Source organism: Meles meles, chromosome 4, assembly GCF_922984935.1.
Source record: "Meles meles chromosome 4, mMelMel3.1 paternal haplotype, whole genome shotgun sequence".
Lineage (NCBI taxonomy): Eukaryota > Metazoa > Chordata > Mammalia > Carnivora > Mustelidae > Meles > Meles meles.
In genome coordinates this window covers 32,338,941-32,351,462 of record NC_060069.1, presented here as the reverse complement: position 1 = coordinate 32,351,462, position 12,522 = coordinate 32,338,941, and the positions used below count along the sequence as shown (strand labels likewise).

At 48.9% G+C, this 12,522-nt stretch overlaps 1 protein-coding gene across 1 annotated transcript in view; it reads left to right on the top strand.

Annotated features, from left to right (window-relative positions):
• Window positions 1-12,522, top strand: part of ITGA9 (integrin subunit alpha 9) — a 344,297-nt gene that overhangs the window by 51,847 nt on the left and 279,928 nt on the right. The window contains exons 8-11 of the mRNA XM_046001922.1: window positions 647-715; window positions 5,236-5,373; window positions 8,173-8,278; window positions 9,478-9,572. Of these exons, the coding sequence (XP_045857878.1) occupies window positions 647-715; window positions 5,236-5,373; window positions 8,173-8,278; window positions 9,478-9,572 (408 nt within the window). The remainder of the gene's footprint in view (window positions 1-646; window positions 716-5,235; window positions 5,374-8,172; window positions 8,279-9,477; window positions 9,573-12,522) is intronic.

Below are 12,522 nucleotides of genomic sequence, written 5' to 3'. Positions count from 1 at the left end.
TCCCAGCTGCACAAACTGGGTCTGACTCCATCGTGTTCCCTACATTTGCTTGTGATCGTCTTAAGATGGTCAGGTCTTAGGATGAGAACAGTATTCATAACTGGCAAAACCAGACAGAATCCCGGATTCAGCTAACAATGAAGAACCTGAAAACACTTCTTTCAGTTGGATTATGGGAGAGGTGCTGCGAAGACTGGTCATAGTTGATGGAGTTGGTGACTGTCCAATTCTCGGGGGCCCTAGACTAGACCTCTAGTCTGCAGGATTGTTCATTTCTGGTGTCAGGGCCCAAACACCTGCTCACTAGGGTGGTGGCTTCTTATCCCGCAGGATAGTCCCCTACCCTGGTTCTCATGGGATGCTGTTCCTGTAAGATGCACCTTGGAAAAGAACTTCTGTAGTCCTGTCATTTGGGAGGTTCTGCATCAAGGCTCCTCTTTGGGGTAGAGAGGCATGGTGCCTCTGGGTGGAAGGACACTCTTTTTTGCAGAGTTGGTAAAGTGCGGGGAACTTCATCAGCCAGCTCACAAGCACCTGCCGTATGCCTGGTCGGCCTTAATTTAAGTAGGAGTCTCAGGAGGATGCTGGTCAATATCTTTGGTCATGGCTTCTATCTTAACTAGATTTTTTTTTTTTTATTCCGTAGGTTTATATTTTTAGAGCTGATCGAAGATCGGGTACCTTAATTAAGATTTTCCAGGCATCAGGTAAAAAGGTGAGATTCTGGGTACTGGTGTTCTTCTTTTTGCTTGCCAGATGTCATCCTGTGGGAATCAGTTCACTTTTTAGAAAATTGATGTAGAGGCCCTATCCGTGCCCTAGGTTTGTATGGCAGCCCCACAAGCAGTTGGCTTACCCCGGGTAACCTCAGGACTGTGTGGAACCTGCGGATTGTGGAATTCAGGCTCATCGTAGGACTCAGGCAGCAAGATGAGCTTGGGCACAACCAAGTTTCATCACAGAGTTCAAAAAGGATTTCCATAGTTCAGATAGTCATCAGAATTACGACTTGCTGTATGTCTGCCTTTTTCTACCTCTCTGACCTTCCATCTGCCTCTCTCTTACACGTACAGCTCAGAGAGATCACACGCAGATAAGTAGGGTGGCAAACCCATGAAATCTAACTGAGTAGGCGTGTAGGCAAACGGCTTTCACTCTCCTGGTGTCTCAGGCCCAGCGGCGCCCCTCCTCCTCTCATCCTGAGCCCCCCCCCCCACCATTGCCACAGGGCCTGTTGTCACACAAAGGAAAACCAAACACAAGTCACTTGGCTCCCTTGAGAACCTTGAAATAGAAATAGCTTGGGAAGGCTGCCTTGGAATTAGTCCTGGGCAAGGTTTGTCTGGGTGTGTTCCCTTATCTTCGTCCTGGCCCTGATCCTCTCTCAATTTTTTGCACGTTTCCATTAATGCTGCACCCACAGTCTGAGATGAAGGCAGGTAGAGAGTCCCTGGATTAATAAGGCACGTTTTTTCATGGGCTTGTCCGTCCTGTCCACATTAGCGTGGCTCAGACCAGCAGGATCATTTAGGGAGACTGGCTGCTCTCAGAGGACACACCTTTAGGTGGGGAGGCCAGGGGGTGATTTGGAGGCTTGCCTTCGTGTGGAGGCCTTACTGAGCTCTGGGAAGAAGCACAGGACTCTGAGACTTGGGAGGGAGATTCCAGGAGATAGGAGAAGGTGGTTTTACCCACCACCACCCTAGGAAAAGGGGGAGAGACAATTGTTTCCTCTGTGGGCTTTGTGGCCATGTGCCGTGCCCCAGCCTAGTTCAGGTCCTGCTGTGGGTTAGACCTGCTCTACACAAGCCTGGCACCATTACACACTGTTCTGACGGTAAATATTCTCATTTCCCCAAATCCCACTCACAAGCAGAATTTTTTTTTTCAGTTTTAACAGCCTTAATGTGTGTACTTAGTAAAGAATTGTCATAATCTTTTCAATTGAAAAAATACATCACAAAAAACAATAAATAAAATTTAAAAAATGCATCACCAAATCAGATTTGTGAAGTTTCCCTGAGAACAGCTCTGCATTCTCCTGGGATCCACAGTGGCCTGTGTTATTGTAACATTTCCAAAACCCCCAAAGCAACCACAATGGAGAAGACTGTGAGCAGTTCTGCAAAAAAAGGTTTTCTAAGCACCCCTGACAGACGAGAAAGGACACGGTGCCATTTGTGATAGAGCCCCAGAGCAAGGAGAGTGGGAATGCCCCTAAGCATTTAGGTCCTTCTTAAAAAAATAAATAAATAAAGGGGTGTCTACTATGGGAAACCCAGATCCCCACCCCTGCCCCTTCAAGTGTGCCTGGCTTGACAGCATAAAATGAAAGGAATCCCCCCCCCCCACCCCAGCTTTCCTGGCTGTAATTGATGTAAGCATTCGGTGACCTTAAGGTGTTCAATGTGACAACTTGGCCCGTGGATATATGGTGGACTCACAGGGAGGTTAAGACCTCCATCACCTCACCTTTAAGGACTCTAAAGTGACGTGCCGAGCAGGAGCACACCTGCCACCCAGTCTTCAGCGTGTCTTCACCTTCATTTCCACCTGCAGCCTCTGTTCTCCCCACCCCCTGCTGCCCGCGCCTGGGGCAGGCCCCGTTAATGGTCATCCCGGTGTAATCATCAGCCTATAATTGTGCCCTCTCCTCAAAAACCTCCTGGTGCGGATGACAACTTACACGGCCGCCCAGCTGTAACTGGTTGCCGTCAGGTTTGGGGCGGCAGACTGAAGAGTGGGCAGTGGGGGAGGCCAACATGTGAGAAGCCGCTTGTGCACACTTTGCAAGTCCCAGAACTGACTGTCTTGTGTGTCCACTTGAATGTCCTCGTGGGGTGTTTGGGGCTCCCTGGGAAGGGACAGGAGGGCCAGGTGTCTCAACCGCCAGCTCCGTGGCCACTTTTCCTCACTTTGTACCATCCTAGAGTCATTCCGTCCTTGTGCCATTCAATCTTGCCCTCCTGTGTCTCTGGCTTCTGGCTTTACCCTCATCATCAACGCTCTGAGTTTGAAAAAGACCATTACTTTCTATATACATCTTACTCTGCTGTTTGCAAGAAGAAATGGAAAATTCTAGTATCTCTGACTTCTCCATTAATTCAAAGAGAAAGGAAGGCTTTCAAAGGATGTCTGTAGCTTTACCCCTGTGTCTGGACCCACACACATGTTGGGGAGGGTTCTGACTCCGTCGACCTCTGATCCACTTCTGCTTTTGTTTGGCCAGAATTTGGTCAGATAGTCCTGTCTTCTGGCCTTGCCATATGAAAAATAAAAGAAAACAACAAAGCCCTCAAGTTCCAGTTTTTAGTGGTTGGCATCCTTCATATGGTACATCTGAGAAGTCTTCAGTATATGCACAGTCCGATATTAATGTAGACACATGACCTGCATTTCCAGCTGAGAACTCTGATCAAAGAACCCCCCCCAACACACACACACACACACACACAGCATGTCATTGCCACGTACAGGAGTTTTATTGCGTTAACGGAGGTATCTGAAAGGTTCGTATGTCAAAACTTAGATAAGAAACTTCACGTTCAGGGATTTCTGATTGAACACCGGTGAAGATGCCAAGTTAAATAGCCCATTGGAATGAAACAAATAGTTCCCCTGGGGCAGAGCCAGAGAGAACAACCAGCAGCTTTGGTCCTCTGGGCACTGTGAGTGTCTTACCAGCTTCTTTGTTTTACTGAAGTCCAGATATATTGACAAGGCCGCTGAATTAGTGACTGGTGGGATGGTCTCTGCTGGGAATCCAAGCGTTGCCCACACCCTTCTCCTTTGGGAGTGGGTGTTGGCAGGGTGGGGTACACTGAGCACAAGCGGTATGTGACTGGGGAGGGGCTCCTGTCCCCGGTTTCACTTCAGGAAATGGACCGGAGTGCCCTCCACTGCTCTCACACTCCCCAGGGCCACAGCCAACAAACACCAGCTCCGAAAGAAAACGCTTGTTCCCGTCAGCAGAACCAGAGCCCTTTTATCTGAAAACATTTATTTTAAAAGAATGGTCTTTTTTTTTTTTTTTTTTTCTTTCCAACAGAGGTTGCAAACTGGCAGCCTTTGGAAAGGATGCAGCCTGTAAAACTTTTCGTTTGGCCTGCCCACTATATTTGTTTCTTCTTTTTTATTATGAACGAGTTGTCCACATTTTAGAACGAGACCCCTCAAATAAAATTTTGGATTTTGGGCTTCTCTTGAAAAAGGGAAGGTTGGTCTTCTCTGGGTTGGCCTCCCCACGGTAGCCGTTGACTTCAGGAGCTGACTCTGTGGGCCCCAGGTGGCCACAGTCCCTACCACTCCCTATTGCCTGTTAGACCCTGAAGCCAAGCATCGCTTGCCACCTGGAGCATACCTGCAGTGTTACTTGTTTTCTGTTATACCTGTGCTATCACCTGCCTGGATCCCATTGGCGTTTGGGTTTGAGACCCCTGACTTATGATAATAGATGCTGGATTAAGCTCTGATTCAAGAAGAGCCGGTGGAACCTGGCCGTGTTCCCGCATCCATTACATAGTCTTAGGGGTCGTACCTTTCCCTGTCACTTGAGTTCACGCCTTCCTGGTTGGCTTTAGCTCTGCGCAGGCCTGGGAAAGGGTAATCTATTTCCCCATGTAGCGTTTCTTTTTTTCTTAACTTACCGAAAGGGATATCATTGTTTTGTTTATTTTTTCAATTATTTTTTATTATGTTAGTCCCCATACAGTACATCATTAGTTTTTGATGCAGGTTCCATGATTCATTGTTTGCGTATAACACCAGAGCTTCGTGTAATACACACCCTCCTTAGTACCCATCACTGAGCCACCCCATCCCCCAACCCTTTTCAAGCTTGCCTTGTGTTAATGAAATTTCATCTTCCTCCTTGGTTAGCCCTGTCAAATATCTGTTATAGGAGGTACGTTTACTATGCTCGTAACCTGTTTTGTAACCTCAGCTTGCATTTTTACAAACCATATCTTATTCTCCTGGATTGGTCCACTGTCTTCCCTTGGGAGGGCTCCAAGGCGGGAGCTTCTGAGCCAGTGAGCTTCGGTCTTAGGAGGACAGAGGTCCAATGCTGCTGCTGGGAGTCAGGGATTTCACTTCTGGCTCATGGGGCAGCATAGCCATCGCAGCGCTGAGGGGCTTGGGGGTAAGAGTGTGTTAAGCTGTGGGCTAGAGGCAAGCGAGGGCCTCCTGTGTGAGGGCACGTACTGAATGCTTTGTTGCAACTCGACTTGGTTGCAGATGGGCTCTTACTTCGGCTCCTCCTTATGCGCAGTTGACCTGAATGCCGACGGCCTCTCTGACCTGCTGGTGGGGGCCCCCATGTTCTCTGAGATCAGGGACGAGGGGCAGGTCACCGTCTACATCAACAGAGGAAATGTGAGTACACTGCTGGGTACCAGGTGGACGGGTGTGGGAGAGGGACATCTGTCCAGTGAGGAGTGACAGAGCACCCCACTCTGGGCCATGCCTTGGGCCCCATTACCTGGAGGAGGTGAAAAGACGTGCTTCCTACCTTCAGAAAGCTCAACATGCCGTTAATGGAAAGCCGGACACAGTGTTACCACTGCAGACATACAGGGGTTGAGAAAAATCACGTCAGTTGTTTGATTTTGAGTGTTTATTCTGTACCTGAAACTCTTCCTCCTGTTTTCTAGAAATGATTTCCACGTAATGTGCACATAGTATCAGGGGCCCCCATTTTTCACATTAAAAATGAGGCCTGTGGCATACAGCTAGAAGCAGTGGGCTAGAATTTGAACCCAGGCCAGCTGGCTCTCTGGGAGTCGTGCTGCTTCCCCAGAAGTATGTACACATGGGCCAGGGGCTCCTGGAGGGTGCAATGGCTGGGCAGAATCTTGAAGGAGTAGGAGCCAGGCAGATGGAAAGAAGTGGGCTGGGAGCTGGGCAGGCAGGTTGAGGACTGGGACAGCAGGACCAATTCAGTTCTGGGATTGGGCCAGTGCAGTGGCTAAGGGCCGTGATCATGACGTTCCTTAGCCTGCAGAACCACGAAAGGGGTGCGATGACATCAGAAAGATGCCTCTGGCCCTCTGCAGCTGAGTTGGGGGCTGGGGATGGGGACAGGGAGGGGAGAGGAAGCAATGCCCCAGTGGGGGCGGGAGACCAACGGGAAAGCAGAATCTTTTCAGCATCTAGAATTAAGAGTGTCCAACAAGAGAGTTAAATTCATCAATTTTGTTACCAACCATGAGAAAATGCTTGTAAAGTAATCAGTGAAAAGTGGGATAAAATCTTCCTATACAAAGAACTTTAAAAAAATATACAAAACACATAGAGAATGTTCATAATAGATCTTTGTGGGTGGTAAGGCTTGGGTAGTTTTTTAGTTTTATCTTTATCCAAAGAGCAAGAATGTAATACTTTCATAGCAAAAAAAAAAAAAAAAAAAAAAAAAAAAAAAAAAACCTTTTAAGCAGTGAAGACGATGCTAGTTATCCTAGTTGGATGACTTATCCAATTGGAGGGGCAGCAGTGTTTAGGTGGGCAGCTGTCACAAAGAAAGGAAGCCATCTGAAGAGGAGCCAGGGAATGTTAGAGCCTTGGGCTTTCTTAGATGCTTAAAAACACTTTGAGAAAATGGATCTAAAACCTGAGAACAAACGTACTTCCTGGGACCTGTTGAGTGACACTTGACACCTACACCCCATTGACATTCCAGGAAAAGGGACAGGCAGGTGTGGGGAGAAAAGAGGTGGTCATTATGGAGATGAGAACAGCAACATTTGGTGGCTGCCGGCTACTCTATTTGTAGGAGAATGAAGTACTCGGGTAGGTATGAACTTGTCAGGCGGTGAGGAGACCAGCGTAATAGCTTGTCAGTGTGTCTGAATCATGGTGTTGAATCTTGGAGCTGGAAAACTCCCCCAGACACATGGCGCCCATACCGGCCAACCCCCAACCAATGTAGCTTAATGCCATGTGGCTACCCCGAGTACCAGGGCATGGTATCTGTTGGGCCTCCCCCTGTCTGATGAATGATCATGAAGCAGCGCAGAGGAGTGGGAAAATGATGACTTTGGATAGATGGACTTGGACCTTGCTTTTTTCACTTACTAGCCTGTGCCATGTGGACAAATAGCCTAAAATTAGTGGCTCAGTTTTCTCATCTGTAAAGTGGAGAGAATCCTAAGGTCCCGTCTAAAGCCAGACACTCCCTGGAGTGGCTTGTGGGTATGTAGTGGGTTCAGAGTACCTCTACACTGGGTCAGGCTTCAACCTTCTTCTGCCTCAGAATCTCAGAATGTATTTTAATACTCTGATACCAACATGTCAGTGATTTGGGGTAGAGTGGATATCCTCAGGTGGCTTTTACTGCCACCATACACCATTGACCCCCTCCCTCTCTTGGGTGGTGGTAGCTCAAGAAATCCAAATCTGGGGGCACCTGGGTGACTCAGTAGGTTAAAGCCTCTGCCTTCAGCTCAGGTCGTGATCCCAGGGTCCTGGGATCGAGCCCCACATCAGGCTCTCTGCTCAGCAGGGAGCCCGCTTCACCCTCTCTCTCTCTGTCTGCCTTTCTGCCTTCTTGTGATCTCTCTGTCTGTCAAATAAATAAATAAAATCTTAAAAAAAAGAAATCCAAATCTGAGCCACACTATAATGGGCACAGTTGTATGCATCCCCACCTTTTCCCTCGCCAGGAACCCTACTGGGTGTTGGGTTTTCTGAACTATGATTCTGTCACTATTACTGATCACATGCACCTTGCAAAGCAGCTTTGTAAACTTGTACTACAAGGGACAGGAGAGAAGAAGATAGAAATATGCATGCCCACATAAAGCAACTTTTGGAACAAAGGGTAAGGGCAGCTGAGGGGATTTTGTGGCAAAGGTTTGTGGGTAAGGAGGTTTGTGGAATGTCAGGACAAGGGGGAGATGGAGTCCTTGGCCAACATGAGAGTCCTCTTCCCTCTAAAAGGCATCTCGGGCTGTGGGAAACCCTCCTGCTGCACAGGTGAAAGGGACTCATTTTGCCACCAGGAGAGAGAAGCTTGGGCGCCCGTGATGCTGCCCAGGTGTTTCCTGTCGACGGGTGTGCTCCAGGGGTGGTGGTTGGAGCTTCGGGTTTGTTTTTTTTTTTGTTTGGTTTTTTTTTTTTTTTTTGTGGTTCTGGTTTTGTTTTGTTTTCCATTTTTTCCTCCGTCCTGTTTGCCAGGGAGCCCTGGAGGAGCAGCTGGCCCTGAGTGGTGATGGCGCCTACAACGCACACTTTGGCGAGAGCATTGCCAGCCTAGGCGACCTTGATGATGATGGGTTCCCAGGTCAGTGAGCTCGTACCTGCACTCTGTCTTCGCCCTGGCACGAGGTGCTACTGGACCCGCCTGCCCGCTTGGAAGTCCCTGCGGGGAGGGGTGCCCTTCAAGAAGATGTTCTCCGCGCAGACACTCAGGCCTGGGCTCTGAGCCCGCTGCGCTTCTGCTTCCGTGTGGTACCTTCTCAGCAGCCTCAAGTTCTTGGCTGTGTGTTGGCCATGCGAGGGGTCCTAGGGCTGGGCCATGGAGGCTTCTTGCTGCAGACATGTTTGACCTGGCTTCCTCCCGCCACCAGTCCCTGTGTCTCAGCCTCCAAGGGTCTACTGCGTTGTTAGTACATGAGTGTGGAGGGACTTAGACATTCTCAACCCCAGGAGTGACAGCAAGGGGATGGACTTGAATATGTCCCTGCCAAGAGGGTGGGGCTATGTGTACCTGATGTCAAGATCTGTCTGGACTACAGATTCCTTCATAGTCTCTTGGTCTCTCTTTCTGGTCTGTTCAGTATTGTCTCTGCTTATTGTATACGCAGTACCTGGGCATCAGGACCTCTGGGACCCATGTCACTAAGGGGACAGCTGGGGTGGGGGATAGACTGGGGGGCAGCTCTTGCCTCAAGCCAGACATCAGGCTCCTTTGATACCCTCACAGCTCTGACTAGAGAGGATCCCGGCTTGAGGTCGTGTGAGCACGGGTCGCACACCCTTGACCTCACTACTGCAAACACATGACTTTTGTTAGAAGCAAAGGAAAGAAAGTAAGATCTCGGCTTTGTTCCAGGGGCTGTCAGTTTGTGAGGGTAACGACATTTTTTGGGGAAGTGAATGCCATTTTATATAAGTCCCTTCTCCGGGAATGAGTTGACTTTCTCAGTTATGCAATAACCGTAGTTTATGGAATTCCCCTGACAGAAATTTGGGTGGGTGGTTTATATTTGCCTTTCTCTTATTGGATGGGTCAATGGTTTTTTTCTGTGAGGATGAGGTAGGAACTTTTTTGAAACTAAACCCTTCTCAGCTTCAGTAATTTTCTTTCTACCCACCCCCCTTTCTTCCCTGCTAAGAGATTGTGTGTCTAGCTTAATGCCTGGACAACCTACAGCCAAGAAATTTCTGGTATGGAGGGACCCAAATGATGGCAGGAATTAGGAAAACTCCTTATATTACTCCATATGGCTTTCTAACCCACAGCTGTTTTTCTCCCCTCAGATGTGGCCATTGGCGCACCCAAGGAGGACGACTTCTCTGGGGCCATCTATATCTATCATGGCGATGCTGGTGGGATCGTCCCTCAGTACTCAATGGTAATTGCTGTGAGAATGACGTGGTAACTGTCCATACATTCATCTGACGAATACATAGGGAAACTTTAGTCTATACCACACCCTGGGGTACAGAGGAAAACACAACATGGTTTCTCCTGTCAACTTTCCCGCCCTCCAGTGAAAGACAGCGACCATTGGTATTGCTTATTAAGTACAAAAACATGTACAGAAACTCCTGAGTGTGCTCTCCTTCAGGGAGGCCTCCTGCCTGTGAAGGACGACATCCACACCCTGACCCACATTAGGAGTTATTTCTTGAAGAAGAAGAGGTTTTCTTTTAGTTATTCCTTTGTCAATGAGATCAGTGCTGGCCAAAGGAATATGTTGTAAAATGTCATTTAGAGAGACAACAGTCCACAGAGGAGGGGTTTAAAAGCTGTCACAGAACTGATTGGTATAAATGGTGTCGCAGTGAGGAGCTGTCAAAGCTCTGGCCTTGAGCCTCAGACTTGGGAACGTGGAAGTGGTGGGTTCTATTTTTTGCCATATCAGCGTGGTGTTCAATCTTGCTGATGGTATCAGGCCCAGCCCCTGGGAAAAAGGAAGTCACTCTCTTGACAGAAGCATTGTCAGGATATTCGGGGATGTCTCTGTCTGGAGTGGCACAGGCCTGTGTCACTCTCCCAGTGAGTGGGTCAGTGGGAGAAAGGGACTGAGCACAAGTGGAGAAACCTCCAGTTAGCAAATATCCATCTGCCGAGTGCTCCTTATGTGCTTACCGCTTCCTACTCATGCTTGTGCTTCTCATCACAAAGCAGCTGGCCTCCTGTCTCGATTATCTCTAAAGAAACAAAACTTCCAACTGAGTTGTGCTCTTGCAAAATGTTCCTTAAGTGTTCTATAAAGCAAAGTAGTAGGAAAGTGTCCAAACCTGTTCATGTGTTGAAGTCTCTAGGTAAGAAAGAGACTTTACAAGTGGGTTTTAAGAGCCAGTCCGTAAACAGGACTTCAGTCCTTGCATTCATAATTGTTCTTCTTGCAGCAGATAAAAATGAGCTGATTAGAGGCCGAGGGTTGGTTTGTCGCCAGCTTCCTGCACCCTCTCTGCTGGGGCCAGCCCAGCTCAGTGATTCCCACGCGAGTCCAAGGGTAGAGAGAGGACACCAGTCCGCTCTCTTCTTTAGTCCTTGTCCTAGTCCTGTGAGATGGTGCCTTTACTGCCCACCTGTCTTCCTGAGGTGCCTCCAGCCCAGGGAGATGACTTTGCTTGTCCAAGGTCTCCAGCTAGTAAGTGGCAGTATGACTCTCCTGAAACTTGACTCCCAGCCAAGTTTACTTACTGTCCATTACTGTCCCCACACTGGAGGAAGGAACACTCAGGGAAGCTCACCTGGAAAATGTAGAAATGGGGAAACTTATCCTGCTCTGAAGCACACATACTCCAAGGGGCCTGGTCTACTCACACCACCCTCTTCTCATTAGAAATGAATAACAGGGACAGGGAGCCCTTAGGTGACTCAGCCAATACGGCAGGACGAAGAGGGCTTTGGGCACAGGTCGGGGGCCACATCCGTGTCAGGGGGCAGCTGTGGTCTGAGTTAGGGACCCTCTTCACGACATGACAAGCGGGAAGTCATCCAGGGAGCCCAGTCCTCCAGCAGCCGCCGGGGTCACTGTCCACACTTCCTCCTGGAAGCTTGTTCCCAGACCTTGGAAGCGAATCACACAGAGAGGCAACCTGTCAGAGACCCCTGCTTCCCCTCCTCCTGCCGCCCTCCAGTGTTTTGTTTTGTTGCTGGGTGGAATCCCCGCAGGGAACTGAAGGACAAATTTTGTGGTTAGCATGGAGTGTCTTCAGTAGGAAGCAGGGATCGGCAGCTGGACTCGTCCTGCCTCTGTCAGCACGCAGGGAGGCTCGTTAGCTTTGACAAAGAGAAGTGGTTTGGAGCACTTAAGAAAAAAAAAAGAGAGAGAGAAAGAAAGAAACAAGTACGTTTATACTTTTCCAAGCTGCTAATATATGTATATGATAAGGTCAGTGATTTAAAAGGAAAAAAGAAAAAGAAAAACCCTTCAACGACATATTCTTCAGGGCTGCGGTCTGGACAGAGAGGGCATTGTGCGGGTGAACCCGAGGAAGAAATCAGAAACAGCTCTGGGCAAAGGAGTTGCTTTTCTTTGGCCCAGACTGGTATTTATTTCTGCCGGATAAATTGTGAGATCAGGGCTGAAGTTCGTCCACATTACTCTTTAACTCATTCCTCTTTTTTGGGCTCGTCAGGAAAAGTGTTGATTTTAAGATCCTTGTGCGCCTTTCTCAATTTGAGAGCCCCCAGGGCACGTCAGGGCGGCCCCTGTGATCTTTCTTCTGCCGTAAGGACACTGCCTATAAACCTGGGCAGGCGGAGGTTTCCAAGGCTCCTGGTTTTCATTTAGGGTTATTAGCACTGAGCAGACTTATCTTCCTGGCTTTATGGCCTAATGGCCTGCAGATGTCTGTGGGATAACTTAAGCCAGCATCGCCACCCCCAAAGGGACCACCCCTTCACTCTTCCCCCTTGTCCCAGCCGCCGCAGAGCTTAGAAAGGCAGACCCAGGGCAAGCTGCTGCTAGCATCGTTAGACTGCGGAGCTGAGCTGGCCTGCCTCAACATGGGGCTTTTAAGAAATAGACATACATACATGTTTGTTTAGACAGAGCTGTGTGGGATGTGGAGCTCTGCCTGCGAGCAAGGAACATTTCAGCATTTGCTGGTGCTCTGATTTGTACCATGATGCTTGCACATTTCCTGTTGGATGGCTTAAGTGAAGACGGCAAGTGGAAGGTTATTCGCAGTGATGGGATCCCGGGAGGGGTAGTGGGGGATGGGGGTTGGTCCCCGCCTCTCCATCTGTAGATTCTATGGAAACTCCCTCTTCCCATGCTCATGACTTCTCTGGATGACTCAGTAAGGAAAGGCTACAGGAAGAAAGTCCACAGTGAGCCCCTG